The 24,622-nt window shown below is 46.8% G+C and overlaps 1 protein-coding gene across 2 annotated transcripts in view; it reads left to right on the top strand.

Moving 5' to 3' along the window:
- The window catches only part of RIC1 (RIC1 partner of RAB6A GEF complex), an 882,831-nt gene that overhangs the window by 520,075 nt on the left and 338,134 nt on the right, over positions 1 to 24,622 (top strand). For both annotated transcript variants that reach the window (XM_078675923.1, XM_078675922.1), the window contains exon 7: positions 14,985 to 15,076. In XM_078675923.1, the coding sequence (XP_078532049.1) occupies positions 14,985 to 15,076 (92 nt within the window). The remainder of the gene's footprint in view (positions 1 to 14,984; positions 15,077 to 24,622) is intronic.

Here is a 24,622-nt window from a genome sequence, read left to right as displayed (position 1 = left end):
TTGGCGAGGTAGACTGGATATTTGTTGTGAATTGCTTTGTGTGTGACACATGCCAGCTTGAACTGGATTCGTGCTTCGAAAGGAAGCCAGTTGAGAGCTTTCAAGTGGGGGGAGATATGGTCAAATGTTTTGGATCCCGCTATGAGTCTTGTGGCTGCATTAAGGCATGCTTTCAATGGGGCTGTTGAGATCTTAGGGAGCCCGGCTAAGGTTGTGCAACCGTATTCAATCCTTGAGATGACCAATGCCTGAACTGCTGTTTTGAGGTCTGCTTTGTTTAAGAAAGGCTTTAGTTTTCTTAAGTAGCTTAAGTGGAACCTGGCGTTTTTTGCCATTGTGTTGATATGTACAGACATATTAAGGTTTTTGTCCAGAATGATACCCAGAGATTTAGTTGACTCCACAATCTTCGGAGTGCACTTTAGAGCTGTGATGAGGTTGGACCATTCAGCAATCAATGTTTTGCTTTTTTTAGGAGTAATCAGGAGGAATTTCGTTTTTTGAGGATTAAGTTTTAGGTGGTTCTTGGTTAGCCATAGAAGTGTTCTTGCTAGAGCAATGTTCATTGTCTTTAAATCATCAGTCGACGCAACCTTAATGTACAGCTGAGTGTCATCAGCATACATATGGTAAGCAATGTTAGCATTTTGAAGTATTTCCGTAAGAGGTTCTACGTATAGATTGAAAAGTGATGGAGATAGCGTTGAGCCTTGAGGAACTCCTATAGTATTGTCAGTTGCATTTGAAAGGGTTTGATTGACCATTATTTTTTGTGATCTATTCTCCAGAAAGGAGCTGAACCAGGATAGCACTGTCCCCTCGAATCCCATCCTGTTTTTAAGTCGATCGAGGATATAGGCATGGTTCACCGTGTCGAAAGCTGACGACAGGTCCAATAAGATTAGGACGGCAATTGCAAAAACAACAAGTGATGGACTGAATGTGGATCAATGTCACACACTCCCCCAGTCAAAAGATCTGGGCCCAAATCCATCGTTTTTTTGCACTCCACACCACCCTGGGTTAGACAATGGCGATATGCAAATCAGCTCTGACCCTGTTGCCCCATGGGAACAGTCCAGTCCGAACTACAAAAGCCATGTCCTTCCCAGAACGGAATCAAGCATCCGAGGACCGGACCGGTTTCGAGGTAACACCTCTCTTCAGCCCGGCTAGCTTGACTCCAAGTGGTGTGGAGTGCCTGGGACCCACGTCTGGGCATCCCCAGCGCACTTAGGGCGGCAATTGCAAAAACAACAAGTGATGGACTGAATGTGGATCAATGTCACACACTCCCCCAGTCAAAAGATCTGGGCCCAAATCCATCGTTTTTTTGCACTCCACACCACCCTGGGTTAGACAATGGCGATATGCAAATCAGCTCTGACCCTGTTGCCCCATGGGAACAGTCCAGTCCGAACTACAAAAGCCATGTCCTTCCCAGAACGGAATCAAGCATCCGAGGACCGGACCGGTTTCGAGGTAACACCTCTCTTCAGCCCGGCTAGCTTGACTCCAAGTGGTGTGGAGTGCCTGGGACCCACGTCTGGGCATCCCCAGCGCACTTAGGGCGGCAATTGCAAAAACAACAAGTGATGGACTGAATGTGGATCAATGTCACACACTCCCCCAGTCAAAAGATCTGGGCCCAAATCCATCGTTTTTTTGCACTCCACACCATCCTAAGATTAGGAGGCATGTTTTATTCTGGTCCAGAGCCAGTAAAGCGTCATCTACTATGTGCAGAATCGCAGTTTCTGTACTGTGATTTGGACGGAAACCGGATTGGCAGTCATTTAGAAGCTTGAATTTAGAGATGTGTAGGCTCAATTGATGTTGGACACATTTTTCCAGAATTTTGGCCAACATGGGAATATTGGTTACCGGTCTAAAGTTGTTCGCATCTAAAGGGTTCTCAGTCGGTTTTTTTAGGAGTGGGATGACTTGTCCTGTTTTTAAGCAGGCTGGTATTTGACCTTGAGACAACGAGGCATTAATGATCTTGGACCAGGCCGGGATTAGCAGGTGATTTATGGAGGACCAGCATTTCGCCGGAAGGGGATCATTGTAATGATTGTTAGGTTTCGAGGTCGCCATGATTTTTGAAATGTCTAATTCGCTGACCTGTGTAAAATCTGACCATCTCGCACTGTTTTTGGGTTCGGCTGATTCTGGTTCATCCGGCACCTTATCTCCCCAGTCCTTCTCCAATTCAATGTCATCCGCCGCTTTTTTGAGTTCCCTCTCCAATGAGTTGGCTTTGTTTGTAAAGAAGATCGAGAAGTCTTCGCTGTTCAAGCAAGTTTTGGCAAGGACTGGAGCTATTTTGGCCGCCTTGTTTGATTGATCTTTAAGTAGATCGAATAGTTTCCTTGGTCTATTAACTGCATTGTCCAGTTCTTTCCTGAAGAATTCTTTTTTAGATTTAATAATGCTTTTATTATACGCTTTCCTGGATTGTCTCAGTAAGGTTAGCTGTGGTGAGGAGGGGTGTTGTCGCCATTTACGTTCCGCTGATCTCAGTGACCTTCTTTCTTCATTTAGGGCTCCGTTGAACCATGGGTTTTTGTCTTTGTCTGAGAATCTTTTTAGTTTTAGCGGGGCTATGTCCTCAATGATGCTGGACATTGTTTCGTTGTAATGTAGCGTGAGGTCGTTGACGTCCTCCATGCTCATGGGTGGCTGCAGATCAATATTGCATCGTGCCGCTAGGTTTTCCATATTAATTTCTCTGGTGTCCCTAGACCATTTTTTAGGTTTAATAGTTTGTGTAGATGATTTAGATTTTCTGAGGGGGATTTCGAAGGTAATTATGTGGTGGTCCGACCAGTCGCAGGGTGTGATTGCAATGTTCTCAATAGATTTCTCTTTAGCTATGATCCAATCAAGAATAGATCCTTTATTGTGGGTGGGGAGATGACATCCTTGGACTAAGGATTGGCTATCCAGGAAGGATTTTAACAGGGTGATTTGATTGTCATCATGATCTTCCCAATGCATGTTGAAGTCTCCTAAGAATATATCGCTCGTCTGCAGATTAGAGTTAGAAGTTATGATTTCTATCAACTGGTCTGTGAATTTGGTCTTAGTACCCGGGGGGTGGTATAAGGCATGTAGTTTACAGTTCAGGTTATTTGCTGCTCTTAAGGACATGCCTAGATATTCACACGACTCTAAAGGCTCAGCTTGTATTTTTGTTATGGAAATGTCAGATTTATGTATACAAGCGATGCCACCACCTTTTCTGATGATTCTGTCCTGCCTCAAAATCTGGTAGTTAGGGGGGACCAGTAGGTCTAGGCAGGGCGACGAAGAGTCAGAGAGCCATGTTTCCGTTAGAATGATTATGTCAATGTTATGGTTAAGAATGAGATCAGCTATGTCTGCCGCATGTTTATTTGCCGATCGACAATTGAGTAGAGCGCAGCGAAAATGCTCAATGCTCAAGGGTGGCAGAGATTCTTCAGGCGTTAATGCCACTCTCCTAAGATTGTTGGCATTGATCCCTCTAGTATTAGCCTGAGAGTTTCTACAGGCTTTCGTTACTATAGTTTGAATATTATGCTACACAGGCGGCCTTTCTAGACAAAAAAGATGTTCAGCCAAACCCTGAACAAGTCAAGAACAGTGTTTATGACCACATTTAAAAGCTGCTACCTCTGGAAGGATTTGCCTGGTTTATCCCTTCAAATAACTTGGAGACAAATAATGTATCGTCCATTAGATGCACGCGCACCCCAGTACATGTCCCACTGCAGTGGCTGACGTAAAGGCATAATTGACTTATATGGTTTGCCTATTATGAGTTGCAAAAGAAAATGTAGGATGTCTACCACTCTCACTACAATGGAATCCTACCCCCCTCTTCAGACAACAATATGGCTAACCCCTGTGTCATTCAACACCAAAGCATATCTCCTCTTTGTGGATGAGCCGAGACACCTGGCAGAAGAAAGTAGGCCCTCCTAAAAAGCCTGGTATTTCCCATTTCGACCCAAAACCCTCCATCCTACCAAGTTCAAGCTGATCCCTTCCAACAAGGAATGAGGCTGCTCTGTTGTTTATGAATTAGGGAAGTACTATTGGAAAATGCTACAAATGCTCCAGTTGAAACCTACATTTATGCATTTCAGATATGAAGTGATCCGAACCAAAGAAGCCATCTGTCACCTAACCCACATGAACACACAGTATATCCCTACAAAAGTAGGAAACTCATTGCTTGTTTGAGGTGGCCTGCTTTGCAGGTAAGCATGTATAGAATTGGCCATAGGGTCCATCCAGCCTGCAGTTAACCTGCTGATCAATTAACGGAGAAGCAAGAAAGTCAGCGACACAATGCACCATTTGGCCATGAAGGACAGGAACACTTCAATGTAAAGCATCCAATTGCTCCTGTCACGGAGAAAGTGGAAACTCCAGCCTACCTCTGAATTTTCTTTTTATATAGAGAATGATGGCATGTACCTCATTGCTGAAATATTGGTCATGAGAAGTAGGATGCAGCTTTGGGCCCAGTCTCTAGCAATAGACTTGATTTCAAAAGTTCCCACTAAAAGGTGAAGCTGCTGAAATGCAGCCCTGGCTGCCCCCGGATCCTATGTGCCTATGGCAACATTTCCACATATTTATGCAAATCCTGACCTGGTGGCATTTGACTTGATTATCAGGTAGGGCACTTTCCCAAAATATTCCTCTGGCACTCCATGTTTCCATGTGGTTTAACTACCATTTGAGTCCTGCCAGTGGTTAATTTGTTAAAAAAAATAATAATAAGTGCCAGGCTCTCGTCAGGAGGCAGCTTGCACCAGCCCATTTCTCCTGTTAGCGCTGCCTAAAACAGAACCAACTACTAACAATGAAAGTGGGGAGCGGATGTGGTGTAATGGCCAGAACTGCCAACTTTGGAGCTGGAGAACCAGGTTTGAAATGTTGGCATCGGCGCAGAATGGGCCTCTGGGCAAATCACGTAATCTCCCCGTAAATGAAAGTGTACTTAACTGGTGTTCATGAAAAGCACCGGTGTTGATGATAAAGTGTTAGTGCTTAGTACCGGAAACCACTGGCTCAAATTAAGCATTCACATCTATACTGACGGGCAAACTGAGTATCTCAGACCTTTGAAAAGATACATAATTTTCTAGCATTGCAAAGCTCTGTGGTTTAGGGGTGCCAGAAAGTTGGTCTGGGCAGAGGATTCTAATAGATCGACCTCCCTGGCCAACTCCATGAGAAATGTCCTCTTTCTCAGGAGGTCCTGATTAAGTTACCTTCAGATCTATACTAATATTATAAAGAGAGAGCCCTAACCTTTGTGGCGGGTAATCTCATTAAACACAGCACCAATCACAACACCCAATACAGCATTGGAAAGGGCAGTTGCAGCAGGACATAGGCTATACAGATGGCCACCATATACATTTGAAAGGTAAAAGAACCTTGCCAGCAAAGTAGTCCCTTGTGGGTGTGTGCGTGGGCGGGGCGCGGCATGACGACAAAAAAAAGCGTTCCTTAAACGTGTGCGCTGTGCTGGGGCGTGTGCTGGGGCGTGACAAAGGCTGGGGGCGTGTGCTAGGGGCGTGGCAAAAATGGCTGCGGCAATCGCGCGATTGCGCGAGAGCAAGGGGCAAGACAAACGACAATGGGCGCGGCAATTGCGGAATTGCAAGGGGCGTGGCCTATGGGCACGGAAATGCACGGGAGCAAGAGCGTTCAATGGGCGTCTGAGTTCAGCTGGAGGCGCGCCAATTGCGCAAATGTGCGTGACAAACGACAATGGGCGTGCCAATTGCGGAATTGCACGGGAGCAAGGGCCGTGGACAATGGGCGCAGCAATCGGCCGCCAACAATCGTGCCACATTCATAAATTATTATGCCAATTGCGCACCTGGGCGTATGCGTTCAGTGGGCGTCTGCGTTCAGCTGGAGGCGTGGTAAGTAACCGTTCGCTCTACTCACTTGTGGGCCTGAACGTTGTGCTGGGGGCGTGACACACATACTGGGGCAAATGCAGTGTATGCCTTGTGCTGGGTGCGTGTCAAACAGACTGGGGCCCAATGCCGTCGGTGCTTTACTAAATTGCTGTTACGTTCCTGCCTTCACGCCATGTGGGTCCTAAAAAAATAATAATACCGGGAAATAACTTTCAAGGGTCACATAATTCGCATTGTAATACGGTCGCCGCTGGAGCCGGGCCTCAAGCTGGGGCACACGCCACTGAGCGTGCCTGCGGGGACAATAACTGCAGCGTCTCCTGCACGCTGTCACTCAACTCTCTGCATAAAGGAATTTACACATGGCGCACAACATCAACCAGGGCTGAAGCCGGCCTCAAGCGGCGGCTGACGCGATTAAGCGGCCCTGCCGGCACACTAACCTTCAAACTGACTGCACTTTCCCACACGCGCAGTGTCTCTAGCGCGACCTGTCACCCACTCAACTCTTCATACCCGGACAACGTCGGGACGGGCTGCTAGTAATGTATATTTGAGAAGCCGAAAGGAAGAATGTGGTGTACACTGTGTCTTTTGAAAAGCACAAGAACTCCCCTTAGTTGCCTGGTATCCAGAAAAGGCTCGTCAACATTTACCACAAATCATAGATTCTCCAAGCCAGACATATGTGATCCCTCAAAGTGTTGCTTTCCTGTGACATGCAAATCATGCTTTCAAGGTATATAATGATATATTGATCTCTTTTGAAAACGTATGAATTCAAGTCAAGTCAAGTCAAACCACTTTATTCGATTACTTAAAATCATAAAAGTATGCTATACAGTACATCAGATTTTTTTTTTTTTTAAAGATTAGTTAAAAATACAATATACAAGATAAAAATACAGTACAGAATCATTACAAACGTTAAAATAGTGTTGATATTCATTTTTTAAATTTAGGGCAATTGATACAGCAGTAAAAGCATTAAGTTAAAAAGGGTTGGCTTTCTAGTGCGGCTTTCTGTCTATCCCTCTTATATCTTACAGACACAGCTAGAAAGCTAGCAACACAAAACATAGTTACAGGAGATTCCAACAGTTGTAAGAATAATAAGGCAGGTTTACACTGTATAAAATTCATTTTCTTTAGAAGAGGGAGGATAAACCTTTTCCTGGCATCAAGGTAAAATGGGCAAAAGAGCATAAAGTGCAAGGTGTCTTGTGGGGGATAAATAATCACATTTGCATGGAGCAGCGTCTTCAGTTCTGCTCCAGCCGTCTAAGTCCCCAGAACAGACTGTATTTGGTTAAACCGAAATTTTGGCAGTAGCCATCTATGGGAAGACTTTGTCACTATGGACAAATAAGATGGCATCGCTAAAGACAAGGTAACCAAAACATGGCCTTTAACCGATATTTTACCTAATTCTATTACTTCCTGCTCTGCCTCCCTCAACCTAATAAAATTAGTTTTTACCCACTCTAGGTCAGCTTTGCATAAAGATTCTGGATTAGCAAAGATCTCAGGACGCCCCAAGTACATGGCTAACATTTTTATATGGGACAACCACTGGATTTCTTTCCTGTTATCGAGGTTAATACAATCATTCAGGATCTTGTGATTTAGGGTAAGGTTAGGGTTCAGCCAAATTTTAATCCATAGCAGTAACAGGCTATTTTGATTATGTCTGCTATGTAACCCATCCCCAATTCAAGATGGGCGGAATGGGTGGCTGTAGATTGAGGGAGACCCAGAAGGGACCGCAGAAATTTATTTTCCTCTATTTGGATGAGGTCCGGTTTTGTGAATCCCCATATTGATGGCCCATACCTTGCGATAGATATAGTCTTGGCTTTATAAATTGCCAAGATTGCCTCAAAGGGTCCCCCCCCCCCAACCTTTTGGCGAAACCGAACACTGCAGCTGAGGAGCTTCTCACTGAATTTACCTTAATTGTGAGCTGTGGGGACCATGTTCCCCTGTCATCAAAAACAACTCCCAGGTAGGTAAATGCCTTCACTCTGGTAATTACTTTTCCTCCACAAAAGAAAGTCTTCACTTTGTTCTTTGTGAGACCCAGTGACATGACATGCGACTTACCATGATTTACAACCAGATCCAGGCTTTTCATAAAGTCCCCAAATGAATCCAGCAATCTTTGCAGGCCCAGAGGGGTCCTTGCTAGTAAAACAGCGTCATCCGCATATAGTAACACCGAAACCGGTGTACCTCCCATACGAGGGATGTCTGGGGTCGCTGATAACAGGTTTACCTCCAACGAGTTAATATACAGTGTAAACAACATTGGTGCCAGGATGCATCCCTGCCGCACCCCTCTACCAGACTTAAAACTTGACGTACATTTGCCCTCATTCGTCATCCTAATTGAGGCATTTAGGTCTTTATGCAACTCGGCCAAAAAAGAAACAAGAGGCCGATCCAGGCCCAACTCCAGGAGCATTGTCCACAGCTTTGACCTATTAACTAGGTCAAAAGCCGTCGACAGGTCCATGAAGCCCAGGAAGATAGAGCCCCTGGCTGCCTTGGTATATTTAGCTATTATTAGGTGTACGTTCAAACATTGGTTCTCCGTGCTCCTCCCTGCTCTAAAGCCATACTGGGCATCTGACAGTATGTTGTTGTCAGTTGCCCACCCTGTTATCCTTGCCAGGATGACCTTCCCCAAGATTTTTATGGAGGAATCCAGCAAGGATATAGGCCTATAGCATCTGGGGTCTCCCCTTTGACCCTTCTTGAACACTGGGATTATTATCGATCGGGACCAAGATTTGGGGAATCCTACACAGGCCGAGGTATTAAAGACATTAGTCAAAATGTTTGCCCAGTACAACGGGTTAGCCTTGTACATATCTGAGGGAACCCCATCGGGACCTGGAGCCTTTCGTCCTGCTGTACCTTCAATTGCTTTAATAACTTCTGCTATGTAAAATCTTACTGGCGTATCAGGAGGGTCTGAGGCAGATTTGTTTAAAGTGGCTCAACCAGTCCTCCTCTGCTATGTTAACTTCCAAAACATTATTTTGTGTGTTAGAGAACAGGGGCGTGTTAATAATGGACCAGAATTTAGCACTATCTTTTAGGGTTGCTTTGTCCATAAGCTCCTCCCACGCTTCTTGTTTAATTTCCTTTTTCCTTACCAGTAATGCTCTGGTGTACTCTCTTCTGAGCTGGGAACCAGAGACTTGTTCCTTGGTTGCTCCTGAAGAGCTTTTTTGAGGAGGTTGTGCGATTTGGTACAATTATGGTCGAACCAACCCTTTACCGATTTGATTTTAGTGGATCGACTTTTGGATGTAAGTTCTTTGGCTACTTGGGAGCAAATAGCTTCATAGGAGGTTATAACCTCCTTCCCATTGGAAAGGGGGTCTCCACAGATGTTTAAATCATGAGCAGCCTTAACGATAATAGTGTTCAAAAAGTCCTCAGGCACCACCTTGCTCCACTTAACCCTCCTCCCCTGATCTTTGGCTTTCACTTCCACTACTGCCAGTGTCGTAACAAGTTTGTTTAAAAGAAAAAAAACATTTATCAACACAATTACCACTGGATTGTGGTCACTAAACGAAGACTGTATAGCATTATATGAAATGACATATTTTAAAAGACCTGAAGAAAGAAATATGTAGTCAATAATTGATTCACAATCCCTGCCTATAAAAGTGGCAGCACGAGTACTTTTATCCGAAAACCCTGCTTCAAACAAATCATTGTTAGACAAAAGGTTCCCCAGAGCTTCACCCTTGTTAGAATGCTCGAAATGTTGCGGGGATGTGAACTCTGGCCCGTCATTATCAGATAAAAGGCAATTCTGGCTACATAAATGCACATTAAAATCACCCAACAAGATATATTGGCAAAAAGAGGTTTGCTTAGCATTATAATCTTTTAAAAATTCAGTTAACCATACCAGATGTTCATTTGGGAAATCCACTTGATGCGAATTATAACAGTTCACTAAGATTATTTTAGAGTTATTTGTGGTGTTTACTTCCAAAATAAGGAAATTATTGGAGACACAGTCTACTCTTTTAACTTTCCCCCTAACATTCACAGAGACTAATAACACTAATCCCCCTATATCTCTCCCGGCAGAAGATCTTAGCGCAGGGACAAAGTGCGAGGTGAAACAGTCCAACCAAAATTCACAGTCTTTGTCCCAAGTCTCTTGAAGAGCCACAATATCGTAATCCTTGACAAAGTTCAACCAGTTTCTGTCCTCTCTCTTAGAACGCAGACCAGCGATATTCCAGCTTAGTAACTTAACCGTTTCCCCTTCCCCGTGATACATAGTTACAGGGTTACAATGATTGGTAGGAGGAATCAGAGACTGAGTGAGGAAATCCGGTGCCGGGGAAACCAAATCTGTGAGGGACTCTTCTCTAATACCCTCACTAGCCTCTCGTCAATCACATAGTTCTAAGCCAGAGAGTACATCAAATCTATTTTGGGTGGCAATGTTAGACCCATAGTTAAGATAAATCTCTCCACCGGATCTACGAGGAGAAGCCGGAGTCTGAGCCAAAGCAGGTGTGTGTGGTCTCATTCTCGCACTTTGAGGGGGCACTCTAAAGGGATGATTATTAAAAAAAACAAGTGGTCGCACACTGATGCTATTCGTATCATGGGTCATAGAGGCGGCCCTTAACAGAACTGTCGCCACATGTTGTGGGTGTCTAAAGTTAACGATTACACAGTCCCCATCGCACGTCTTTCTGGAGGGCCCTATCCAATTTGCCCTTCTAGTTGTTATGATATCGGGGGCAAAATTTGTAGGGAAACCACACCGCCTGTTCAGCCACGACACAGTTTTGTATTTAAGGGAATCATGCGATTCCTCAGGTGTCTGAGCTGAATGCGTGTCATGGGCAGGAACATTGGTTAGGAGAATTACGTACGGAGTGCACTCCGGCGGAAGGTTAATGGATTTACATTTCCTCGCCGGATTAATGCTAGATGTTACATCGGCCCCTGCTATTGTTCGTGTAGCTAAACTCACAGTAGTGGAGGGGGCTGAAGAAACTAGAGCTGGGACGGTTCTTGTTATAGGCTGGGTAGAATGCTGCTGATTTGCAACGCTTGCTGCCTGCTCAGTCCCTCCTCTAGCTCCTTGCTCTGTACCTCCCTGGGCCGTCACCCCCAGTTTATTACTGTCGGTCAGAGATATATGTTTGGACAGCAATTCTCCTAACCTTTTTACTTCGGCGGTGACACAGTCGAGTTTAGGCACAAGGGGTTGGACATATTGATCTAATTTAGCTTCAAACTTCGTTCCAAAGATCGAAGTAAGTCAGAAAAATTATCCGTGCTTAATGAATTACTGGCCACATTACAAGTATCCTGTATATTGGGGGACTCAACTGAATTGATCTGTGGTTGTAAGGGAGTTTCAGCCCTTCTTTTCGAGTGCTTCCCTCCCCTTTTGTTTTGTTGTTTCCTGCAATTTCTAACAGGTCTAGTGATGGGCAAAACCTCTTCGCTCTCGTTATCGTCGCTAGCCATGGTAATATCGGCTACGGGGGGCTCAATGTGAACTTGAGCAACCACCGTTGTTATCCCAGTGGGCTCCTTAATGGGGGTGGCAGCCTCAGGCAGGGTCTCCACAATGATCGGAGGATCTTGTATAAAATTGGGAGGACTACCCCTCCCCAGAGAGGCCCTCCTGTCGTTGTTTATTTTATTAACCATCTTAACAAGATAATTGTCGATAGGCCCTACCCCCGATATAAATTTTTCCCTTGTGCCACTAGGCATGGTTTAATCAATAGCCACAATTTGTACAACTGGGGTGGAAAATCCAATTCAATATGAACGAGGATGTGTCAATAATTACATCCAACACTTTACCCAATGCGAATGTCTTGTAGGCTCCAGGACACTGTTGTTGCCAGGAGGTATGGCCCAGCCCTGCCTCTTCCTGTCTATGACTGTCATAGACTGTCCCGCCCTTGTCCCGGGCTTCTCCCGGGCTGCTCCCGCGACGCGGGGGGAAGCGCTGTTCTTTATGCGCCTCCTTGCGCGATATCCCGGTGCGCGGCTTCCGGCCGCTGAGGGTCCTGGGCAGTGTAGTCCAACAGGCTCTGCCTTCCTCGATGCGGCGCTCGGCAAGCGGCAAGCGGCAACCTGCAGCGGTGATCCTGCGGGGCAAGGTGAGGGCACAACAACACCCCCGAGTTAGGTTCTCTCTCCCCCGCTCTGCCGGGGGAAGCGCTGTTCTTTATGCGCCTCCTGGCGCGATATCCCGGTGCGCGGCTTCCGGCCGCTGAGGGTCCTGGGCAGTGTAGTCCAACATGCTCTGCCTTCCTCGATGCGGCGCTCGGCAAGCGGCAAACTGCAGCGGTGATCCTGCGGGGCAAGGTGAGGGCACAACAACACCCCCGAGTTAGGTTCTCTCTATGAATTCATTAATGCCATAGAGAAACACAAAGAAGCTGATGATAAGCTGAATGTAAACCAGTCAACTCCTACACCTTTCCTTCCATTTGGACTGGAGAGAACCTTAATGATGGCCATTAATGATGACTGAAAGATGTGACTGTTTCTTACCTCTAGCCCTGCTATAGAATAAGGTGGCAACACATGCTACTGTTTTGTTACTGGTCCCTGATGGGGTTTTAGCATGTGTAGCTTCATCCTCTGTCTTTTAAACTGCAACAGTGAGCTGTACACAGATCACTACAGCAGGCATGCTAACGCATGGGCTCTTGACCTCCTAAGGCTCTTTGGTAATTTGTTCCATAAAACCTTTTTACTTTGCTGTTTTGCGAGTTTGAAATGCCACTGAGTAGGCGGTGGTTCTCCTCATGCGTCAGCAGCAAACCTGTGCTTTTTGAGAACATAGCAATTTGGCAAACAAGATGTCATAAATATTTACTTGATCAGCATACAGATGTGCTTACAGATTGTGGGTACAAACCCTCGAGTCCTATTCTGCCCCAATAGCTAGCCATTGAAAATGGCATTGCTAAGCAAGCATATTGAGGTCTTGCTGTGGTTTTACAGGCCTTTTCTATATTGCATTGCATACAGGAAAATACTGTTTCACACATCTGAACCAGTCACAAAGGTGAATATGAAATACAGGGGTCTGCAGACAGTTTTTTGCAGTGATTTAGGGGAGAAATGGATGTGTAAGTGGACATTAAATTGGCAAAAATAGTTGGTGAACTGCTGCCTCTCTTTTCGTTAGTATTTGTTTTCCAAACAGTAAACTTGTCCGGGATAATTACTCTTTTTTTTATACCTATTGCTTTGTTTTTCTTCTTCAAACAGAATTTATTTTGCCTGTTTATTATCAAAGTTTGATTTAAACCACTGCTGCAGGTCATAACGTTAGTTTTGGAAGTGATGTTGAGCTGCCCAGTTTGATGATGGCATGAATGCAGTGTGGGTCTGGCATCTTACTTTAAAACATTTTGCTACATGGAAAGAAATACACTAACTCAAGACTAATCAATGTTTTAGCATGAAAATGTTACTTAAATTGGATTTAAAAAAAAACCTGACCATGCCAGTAAGTTGGCCAGTGAATGTTGGTGCCAAGTATTTTGCCTTGGAAAGTCTGGTCTCTACGAATATTTCAGGTGTTCCAGATAAATATATGAATATCTTTTCCTGCGCTCATTAGATTTCCACTTGTCTGATGCCTAAGCATGGGTATCTGATCCGAAATATTTTTGGGGTTCACTACCACTTTGTTGAATACAGCTCACATATTCTGACCGATGACATTGTCTTCTGCCAAGAGACATGGGGATAAAAAATAACTGGGGCATCCTACAGCTCAGATCAGCAGGCATACTATTGTTTTCCCAGAATAAAGGAAATATGAAAGCAAGCCACAGTAATGAACTGAATGGTGCCTTGACTATGATTTCAATCTAAATGCTGGGTAGATCCACAGTTGCCCCACTATTGTTAAGTGGAGCAGGCTGTGCCTTGCCATCAGAACTCAATTTTGTTTACAGTTCAAAAGAAGCTATTTTGGGCCAAAGTGTAAGGGTTTTCCGTTTGATTTTTAACCACCCACCATAAAACTGCCCAGATGTTGAAGTTAATTGTGTGGAAGTTCAAGGCCCTTGTTTATCCCTTGTTGGATCCTTCACCATCCATTCTGCATAATCTGTTACTCTTCTCTGAGCCTCATCCCAGCTACTGTATGGAACGCTTGATATTAAATCAGCTGTTGATTGGCATTTTGCAGGTCTTGTACCTCCTAAGCAGCAATGCATGTGATGGGTTCATGTTTTGATAAGACTACAATTTGCTGGAAAGTTTGCTAGTATATAATACACCTTTTTAAGCACTGTTGTACAATGTTCCAACATTGGCAAGACTTTTCACGTGCAGCCACTGGTTTGAGACTTGTACTTGTCATCTAATCATGATACTATGTCTTCTGTAAGGTGACTAATTTCAGCCGTTTTATTGGTCAGCTTCAGATTTGCTTTTTTATGGGTCAATGTTTCGAGGGGGACTTGCACTGGCCATCTGCTTTGTCAAATTGCTTGGCGTGGCTGGCTAGTGGGAACACCCAGCTCACTTTATGTGGAATGGAAAGTCTGAACCTGGAACTCCACTTGTCTTGTCATTGCAGCAACAGCCGTATACATTAATATACTAATTATGCCTACAGAAAGATGAAGCACAAGGGAAATCAACAAGCACCTAAACCGTTTATTCATGTAATTCATCAGAATCTGCATGCCCTAGCTGATCTAACAATTGCTAGCCTTTCTGTGACTTACAGTCCCCACATAGGCAGTGCCACCTCAGTGTGCTGGACTCTCCCGTCTCAGGCCTCCAACTTCCAAGACTTGAAAGCCCTGTTCAGATATCACAGGTCTCTCAGGGAAATGATAGAAGGTAGGCAAGCAGCCGATACAAACACATGAGGCTATCTACATAGAAATCTATTTTTCTAAACTGCATAACCCGAAACACCTACTTTCCTTTTGTCCAATAAGTAGTAAAGCCAAAACAAAAACATTATGCACCTTTTTCAAAAAAATTCGATTTTTTTTCTTGTAGCATCTTCGTGGCGTGTGGGCGCAGGATGTTGTTGATGGTACTTGCGTGGCAGTGAACAACAAATACAGGCTGATGGCATTTGGATGTGCCAAGTAAGTTATGAATCATTTTCTACAAAATGACCATTTCCTATGCTGGTAGGTGAATTTGATAGTAGGGCTGATGTCTGCTTCTCAGTTCTTGACAAATTAGTATTTTCTTATCACCATGTATGTATTTAAAAAAGCTGCTGTTTCATGCACTTCTTTATTAGCTCAGAACTGTTTCCAGATCAACTATTTTAATTTCAGTGGGGTAGGAGACATCTTACTGTAGTAATGTGAAAACTGTTTCAGTTATGTCCAAGTCGAAGACAAGTTATACGTCTACTTTACATGGATTATACTTGTGAAATTTGGAATAAGGAGATGAGCTGGTACTGTTACTGCCATCATTGTTTCTTACTGTTTATACATTAAAGCTTTATTTAACTGGGAAGACATGTTTTCAAGAATAATTAATTACATTGTGAACTATGCCTAGTGAAAAGACTATAAAACCTCAGACAATGAATAGTGCAACATAAGATGTTTTATTGACTGCCAGTCCCGAAGAAGTGAGTCTTTTTTAGAATCTCATAATTAAATTGTTTAAATCAATGAATATATTATTTCATAGGCAATTTATAGGTTTAATTTATCTATATGTTCAATGATAGTAACCTAGGTGTTCTAGCCATTTACTAAACGTATGTGTTACATTGTTTATAATTCATCCCTTGTGAAAATGGCTAATATTGTCCCAGGTAAACTATACGCCAGTTAAATACTTTTATTCAGTTGACCACTTGTATGTACACTAGTAAATAGTGACATTGTAGACAAAAAATGTTTTATGTTTAGCAAAATGTTGTTTACATCATATTGAATGGTGCACTCCCCATACTTTACTTTGTATGAACATTCCATTAAATCATATTTCAGCTTTAGATTATACATTTGCATTAGCAAGTGCTGACATTTTTTTTAATGGTGATGTATTAGTGGGATTTTGGCAAAGTAAGACCTACGTTGCTTAACAGAATGTAGTAGAGGATTCAGGGTAATTGGAAGCATTTCTGCAGACCTTTTCGTGAAAGTGCTTTTGGTACACATGGAAGAAGAGTTCGGTGGTTTCTTGTCGGAGTTCTTTTTAGGCCGAAGCCTACCAGCCAGCACTGAAAAGACTTCTTTGGGACATCTTGAAAGCTTCTGTGGGAATGCAATTCCACACATTGCTTACCATTTGTTAAACAAATTTGTTTGCTTTCTATCTGCCGTCTTCTTTGTTTTAGGCAGTCCAGCATGTTTTTGCCCCTCTTGTGGAGCATAGCTGGTTTACGACCTCTCTGACTCGCTCCTTGTATTCTTCCACCAGTGCTCGTTTTTGTAAACAAACCATTACATTTTGTTCTTATCTTGTCACAATTGCTGTGCGTTCAAAGACAGAGGTCAAATGTCAAGCTATATATTTTCTGAGGGAGATTAGGGTTTCCTTTTCTTTCTCTGACTTCAAAGTGAAAGGGTTTATGCAACAGTCTTGTTGGGTATTTTCGTTGGGAAAATAAAGGGGTTTTCCTAGCACAGCAAAATTTAAATGTCAGAAAACTAACTGGAAAACTAGTTCAGAATATATCAGAATTAGGAAACCACAAATGAAGCACATTTTTTTGTGATTCTGAAGACTGGTGAAAACATATTTTATTACGATCAAAACAAATCAATCCACTAAGTGTTGCCATTTCCACACATTATGGTGAATGCGCTGTATACTTTTGTCAGTAAAACTGTATGTGCAAATTTAAAGGTCATATTTGAAAATGTGTTGTCTGTAATGACAGTGTGCCAACACGCCATGCATAATCCACTCTATGCCACTCCAGTCTACGTCACTCCACTATACACCATGCCACTAGATCACGCCCCTCTTGTCTACGCCACTCTTCTCTACGCCACTCTTCTGTATAAGACTCCACTCTGCAAGACTCCACTCTGCAAGACTCCGCTCTGCAAGACTCCGCTCTGCAAGACTCCGCTCTGCCATTCCACTCTGCCACTCTGTGCCACTCGCTGCCACCCTGTGCCACTTGACTCCACTCTGTGCCACTCAACTCCACTATGTTCCACTCCACTCTGTCACTCGACTGCATGACTCCACTCTGTGCCACTCTACACCACTCTGTGCCACTCTACACCACTCTGTGCCACTCTACACCACTCAACACCACTCTGTGCCACTCGACGCCACTCTGTGCCATTCGACGCCACTCTGTGCCATTCGACGCCACTCTGTGCCATTCGACGCCACTCTGTGCCATTTGACGCCACTCTGTGCCATTTGACGCCACTCTGTGCCATTTGACGCCACTCTGTGCCATTTGACGCCACTCTGTGCCATTTGACGCCACTCTGTGCCATTTGACGCCACTCTGTGCCATTTGACGCCACTCTGTGCCATTCAACGCCACTCTGTGCCATTCAACGCCACTCTGTGCCATTCAACACCACTCTGTGCCATTCAACACCACGCTGTGCCACTCCACTATATGCCAGTCCACTCAACCCCACCCGACTCCACTCTATGCCACTCGACTCCACTCTGTGCCACTTGACGCCACTCTGTGCCATTTGACGCCACTCTGTGCCATTTGACGCCACTCTGTGCCATTTGACGCCACTCTGTGCCATTTGACGCCACTCTGTGCCATTTGACGCCACTCTGTGCCATTTGACGCCACTCTGTGCCATTTGACGCCACTCTGTGCCATTTGACGCCACTCTGTGCCATTTGACGCCACTCTGTGCCATTCAACACCACTCTGTGCCATTCAACACCACGCTGTGCCACTCCACTATATGCCAGTCCACTCAACCCCACCCGACTCCACTCTATGCCACTCGACTCCACTCTGTGCCACTTGACACCACTCTGTGCCACTTGACACCACTCTATGCCACCCAACACCACTCTATGCCACTCAACGCCACTCGACTCCACTCTATGCCACTTGGCCCCACTCGACTCTGCTCCAATCAGCGCCACTCGACTCCACTCTGTGCCACTCAATGCCACACTGTGCCACTTGACGACACTCAGTGCCACTCAACGCCACCCTGTGCCACTCGACACCACTCTATGCCACTCAACTCTGTCACTCCATTCAACTCCACTCGACTCCACTCTGTGCCCCACAACTCCACTCTGTGCCCCTCGGCTCCACTCTGTGCCCCTCTACTCCACTCTATGCCACTCGACTCCACTCCACTCTATGCCACTCGACTCCACTCCACTTCTATGCCACTCGACTCCACTCCACTCCACTTCTATGCCACTCGACGCCACTCCACTCTATGCCACTCCACTCAACACCACGCGACTCCACTTGGTGCCACTCGACTCCACACTACTCATTGACTCTATATGCCACTCCACTCTACGACACTCTAGGCCATTTTACTCCACTCTACATGACTCCACTCTGACACTTTAATCCACTCTACATGACTACACTCTGACACTTTAATCCACTCCACTATAATCCACGTCAGACTTCTGCACTGTACGCTACTCTACACCAGTCTCTTCTACTACACTCTACACCACGACTCTATGCCACTCTATAACTCTTGTCCACTCTCTTTCACTTAAAGTCACTCTACTTTACGACTCTATGCTGCTCCACGACAATCCACTCTATGACACTTTACTCTAATCTATCCCAGTTTACGCTGCTGCACTCCATGCTACTTCTCTTTTTGCCCCTCCACGGCCTTCTACTTTGACACTCCACTCCACTCCACTCTACAACACTCTGACACTCTATACAGGTTCCTTTACACCATTATATGCCACTTTACTCCACTCTGACGTTCTATGACACGCTACTCCACTGTACCACGCTACTCTCCTTTCTATGCCAAACCAATCTATACCACTCTACTCTATGCCACTCCACAGCACTCTGTGGCCCTCATTTCCTCTCCATTTTACGACACTCCACTGTACCACTCCAATCTAGGACATTTTATTCCACTCGAAGCAACCCCACTCTACTCCACTCTATGCCCCTCCCTCCACTCTATACCACTCCCTCCACTCTATACCACTCCCTCCACTCTATACCACTCCCTCCACTCTATACCACTCCCTCCACTCTATGCCCCTCCCTCCACTCTATACCACTCCCTCCACTCTATACCACTCCCTCCACTCTATACCACTCCCTCCACTCTATACCACTCCCTCCACTCTATGCCACTCCCTCCACTCTGTGGGCCTCCCTCCACTCTGTGTGCCTCCCTCCACTCTGTGTGCCTCCCTCCACTCTGTGTGCCTCCCTCCACTCTGTGTGCCTCCCTCCACTCTGTGTGCCTCCCTCCACTCTGTGTGCCTCCCTCCACTCTGTGTGCCTCCCTCCACTCTGTGCCCCTCCCTCCACTCTGATGCTCTCTCTGCTCTGACGGTCTCTCCGCTCTGACACTGCGCCGCTCTATGCCACTCTACATTGCGCCTGTACACTATGCCACTCTGTGCTGCTCCACTCTACTATGTTTTATTCCACTGTACACCACTCCACTCTGCATCATGCTTCTACATTCTACGCCTATCCATTCTATGCTACTTTACAACACTTTACTCCACTCTACGCCACACCCCTCTACGCCGCTCAACTCTACGCCGCTCAACTCTACGCCGCTCAACTCTACGCCGCTCAACTCTACGCCGCTCAACTCTACGCCGCTCAACTCTACGCCGCTCAACTCGACGCCGCTTAACTCCACTTTACTCTGACACAGTACTCCACTTTACACCACTCCACTCTATGCCACTCCACACTGCCACTCTACTTCACTTCACTCTACACCACTCTACTCTACACTCCTCTGCTCTTCTCCATGCAACTCTTGTTGATGTGGTCTTACAGTGGTTCTCCTCATTCCTGCAGAACCGCACCCAACGAATAAAAATAAAAAACCACATGTCTGACCTAATCCCCATCAGCAGGGATGTCCCCCAAGGATCAGTTCTCTCCCCACAACTATTCAACATATACATGGAACCCCTCACCACCCTACTAAAAAAAACAACAACATCCCCTTCCACCTCTATGCGGACGATACACAGATCTATCTTGAAACCCCCTCCATCTTCGACATTTATTACCTAAACAACACTCTAAGGGAAGTCCAACGCTGGCTATCCCTCAATCACATGAAACTCAACCAAGATAAAACTGAAATCCTCCTCATTTCCAACAAGGAGCAGAACCCCCAAATAACAGAATGGCTAGAAGCCATTGATGCTCACAACTGCAACCTCACCCTGGCCGATTCCGTAAAGTCGCTGGGAATTACTCTGGACCCAAAATTAGACATGACAAAACACATCAAAATCACCGCAAAGAGTGCCTTCCTAAACCTAAAACTTCTCAATAAAATAAAACCCTTCCTACGACCTCAAACAAGTCACTCACTCCCTAGTGCTGTCCAGACTAGACTACGGGAATGCAACTCTCACAGGAACAGCAAAGTTTCACCTTGTTCCCCTCAGATCAACTCTGAATTCGGCAACAAGAATGGTCACCGGAGTCAAGAAATACGAACACAACTCCCCGGCTCTCAGAGACCTAAAATGGCTCCTAATCAAAATGCGTGCCAATTTCAGAACTGCCTGTCTCACGCAAAAAGCCCTGCACACTGGAAAACCTGCATACCTGGCTTCCAAACTCAGGAAGGCAGCCCAAACAAGGTCCCTTAGGAGCACAAACAAATCTTTCGGAGATCCTGTACGATATCTGAAATCACTTGCACCTTATGAGCACAAACATTCTACTCCTCATTCTTCCGAAAACTCGCAAACAAAAAAACCCTATCTCAAACCTTCTCAGGAAATGCGCCCAGAATATGGAACTCCATCCCAGTCCCTATCAGGACCACCACCACCTTCTTAAAATTCAAAAGGCAGCTCATAGACTTCTTCCTCAACGGATCTCTCCCAAATAGATAGCTATCGACGAAGCTCAGAATCCTGACCACTACGAAATCTTAATGCTCATCCAATCCCTGGCCTCTCTGCAGAGCGCACAGAGTAGTGGTCAGTGTTCCGGTTATAATTGTGCATCTGTACATATGGGTTTGATGGGGTACATTTTTATTCAAAATAATGATGACATGGCAAAAGTAAAAGGAAATGTAGGGCTCGCTTGCTTCTTAAACGTCATCCCTACCTTTTACGCCCTACCACTTTCAGATGTCACCAGCTGTCACTGTGTATACTTGTGAATAGTGTGCTCTGGTACCAGTGGAAACAATTGCCTCAAACTGATTTGTAAATGAGTAGTATTTGATTAAATGATCGAGTCAACATATTCGTCTAATTGGACGTTGCCTTCTTTGGTATATCTTAGTGGTTTGGCTCGTGCGAAGATCACTTTGAAGTTCAGCTAGTGCAGGCTCTCTCAGCATTTCATATTACATATGTTTTGAGCTCAATATGTGACGAGCAATAATAGCTATTTAAATGGTGAGCTGCTATTCACTTCAATGCATTGGCAAATTGACAATTTCTTTGTTAATGCATCATAACTTTAAACATTTGAAAGATTAGATACAAAACATTAACATTAGTGTACAGCAATACGTGATTAATTAGTTTAAAACTAATAAAATCGGACCAGCTCCCGTGCCAGAGCCGGCCGACCCGCCTGCACAGATCGCGGCTGCGATCCGGGTCGCGCCCTCAGTACCAGAGACCCCCCGAGGCACGGGGGGGGGCCGCCTACGGAGAGTCACCCCCCGCGGCCGGAGGGAACTGCGGCCCGGGCAAAGCCCAAATCCAGCCCCCGGTCTGGGCCTGCGGCCGGTGAGGGGCCGACAGGAAACGCTGGAGCGGCCACACGCTCTACTGCCCACGTTGGTGAGCCCCTCCGGCACTGCCACCGGCGCTGAGCCGCCTCCACCCCGAACCCACGTGGGACACCGAGGCCCTGTGCCTGCACACAGGGCGGACTGCGGCCCGTGCGCGCGCTGCTTTGGACCCCGGCTTGGGCCTACCCTGCAGTGGGCATCTGCTGATGTGCACCCGGCGGCGGCCGGTCGGCCTCCTGTGTAGACGCCAGAGGGGAGACCTTGCTCACATCGCGAGCGCTCGGCGCAGCGCGGACTCATCCCCTACCAGGCCATCTGCTGCTAAAAGACGCCCCACGTCGGAGTGCCGACCTGCGGCCCCGGTTTGGGCCTGTGTGGCGCAGCCACAAACGAGACGATCCCCACGGGTCCGGCTGGAGTGTGCCCGCTTTCGTGCCGCCGCCTGGGAAGACTGAGAGCGGACCCAATCTGCAGAATCAGAGTGCCAGCGCCCCGGCCCGACCGAGCGAAGCCCACTGCATGAGGCCTGCGAGACGGTTGGGCAGCCACATGCTCAGAGGTGAGGAGGGGGCGCTCGAGGGGCCTGGTGATCGTGCCCCTGGCGGGAGGAGAGAGGACACCCAGTCGTTATTCCCCCCCCTCGCCCGCTGGGACCTGCTAGAGGGGAGTAGACGGGCGGCAGTGAGGCCCGAGGGGTGCCACGTGGACACCTCACAAATTCCTGCGGTTGGCCCCGGGGGCGGTGCCTTGCTTTGACTCACGCCGGTGCTCCTCAGCTGCTGCTTCTCCTTGGTGACGGTGGAGGGAGTGGACTGACCTCGAGCGGCCTGGATTGTCACGGCACAATGTCCAACGCTACACGCAGAGGGGTCCGACCGATTAATGAGCTTCTCCTGAAGTCATCCACTAAAGGCGAGAAGTCCCAAACGCCTACGTCGCCATCGACATCTGCGACTACCCCCAACAAGTCCTCTGAGGAAGCCCCCATCACAAAGTCGTTCTTGGAAAGCCTGTTCAACACACTCCGTGATGATTTCCAAACTTTGAAACAGGAACTAGTGAGTGACCAGAGGGAACTGCGCCGAGACCTGGATGGACTGGGGGAAAGAGTTGCGGCGGTAGAAGACTCCAACCATGCACGTGGTGACGAACTGGAACACCTTCAACAAGAGGTCCTCCGCCTTCGGGAGCAACAGGTGGACCTCCAAGCTCACACGGAGGACCTCGAGAACCGTTCCCGGCGGAACAACATACGGGTTCGGGGAGTGCCATCGAAAACAGAAGGGAATAGCGTCACGATGTACCTCCAGGACCTTTTCCGCGAAGTCCTGGGAGAACCTGCTGACTTTCCCATTCGCATAGACCGGGCACACAGGGTGGGGATGCCCCGCCGGGCCCCAGCGCCCCCCCCAGACATCTTGGCATTCCTACCGGACTTTCCCCTGAAAGAAAGGATCCTTCGGGAATCACGTAGGGCGCAACCCCTTCGCTTTCGCGACAGCCCTGTTGAACTTTACCAGGACTTATCAGCTATACCACTGCAGAAGCGCAAAGACTTTAGGGTGGCCACCACATTCCTGAGAGAAAAGGGGGTGCCATACTCCTGGGGCCATCCATTTCGCTTAATCTTCAAATGGGAAGGAACCCTGCACCAGCTCCGTTCGCTTCAGGACACCTGTTCCCTACTGGGCCTTGAACTGCCCGACGACGCATCAGAGGGGTCACCTTCCCCGGGATCCTCCCAACATACCGGGACGCAATCTTCCAGAGACGGCTGGCAACAAGTGCGGAGACGTCGCACACCTAAGACCCACCTCCGACCGGACCCGGACACAATCGCCAAAGAACACACTGCGGCCATCGAAGCAGTGGTCAAAGACACCGCTCTGAAACCCTGAATTTGGTCCTGCTGGGGGTCCGCTCTTACTGCATGTTCTCATAGTGGGGGGGGGGGGGTGAGGGGCGGGGGGCCACATGGGTCGCCACTGCCACAGTCTCCTTCATCTTCTAAACCTACAGGCCTGAACTGACTATGGATAGGCCTGGGACTATGACTTCTGGGTGGGGTCCTCAAGTTGGGGTTAGGGTGGGAAGGGGAGGAGGGTCTGGGGTGTTGTTCACAATATCACTGACAACAACTGTTTTTTACTTGTGCCTATGGTTTGCCTGTTCGAAGTTTGGGGAGGTTTTTGGGGTTGGGGGGGGCTTTGAGGGCAGGAACCAATGGACGGGATCCGGGAGAGGGTGCGCTGTTGTGGATGGGGCGGGGTGGAGCACTGGGGTGGGGACCAGTATGCCAAAGGACATCGTCGAATTTCGGGTGTTAACCATTGCTTACTATGTGCCACGGCGGGCTGCGCTGCTACGCTTTGCCGCCTTCGCACTATCCCGCGATGACTGACACGCTTAAGATATTGTCACTCAACATAAAGGGCCTCAATAACCCGATAAAACGAAGAGCTGTTATTTCATATCTAGAACACTCGGAAGCTGACATCTGCTTATTGCAGGAAACCCACCTTCTACCTAAAGACTGGCACAGGATGCGCTCCCGGATCTTTCCTCAACAATTCTTTTCTTCACTTCCATCTAAAAGGGCTGGGGTGGCCGTTCTAGTCTCCCGGCGCTTTCGGGGTAGGGTGGGGGCCAAAACGGGAGAAATTAAGGGACGCCTCCTGGCTTACACCTTCCATATTGGGGACAAGGCACTGACAATTGGCTCCATATATGCTCCAAACACAGGCCAGGAACCGT

The sequence above is a fragment of the Lissotriton helveticus genome, chromosome 2_1 (assembly GCF_964261635.1).
Source record: "Lissotriton helveticus chromosome 2_1, aLisHel1.1, whole genome shotgun sequence".
Lineage (NCBI taxonomy): Eukaryota > Metazoa > Chordata > Amphibia > Caudata > Salamandridae > Lissotriton > Lissotriton helveticus.
This window is presented reverse-complemented; position numbering and strand designations above follow the sequence as displayed.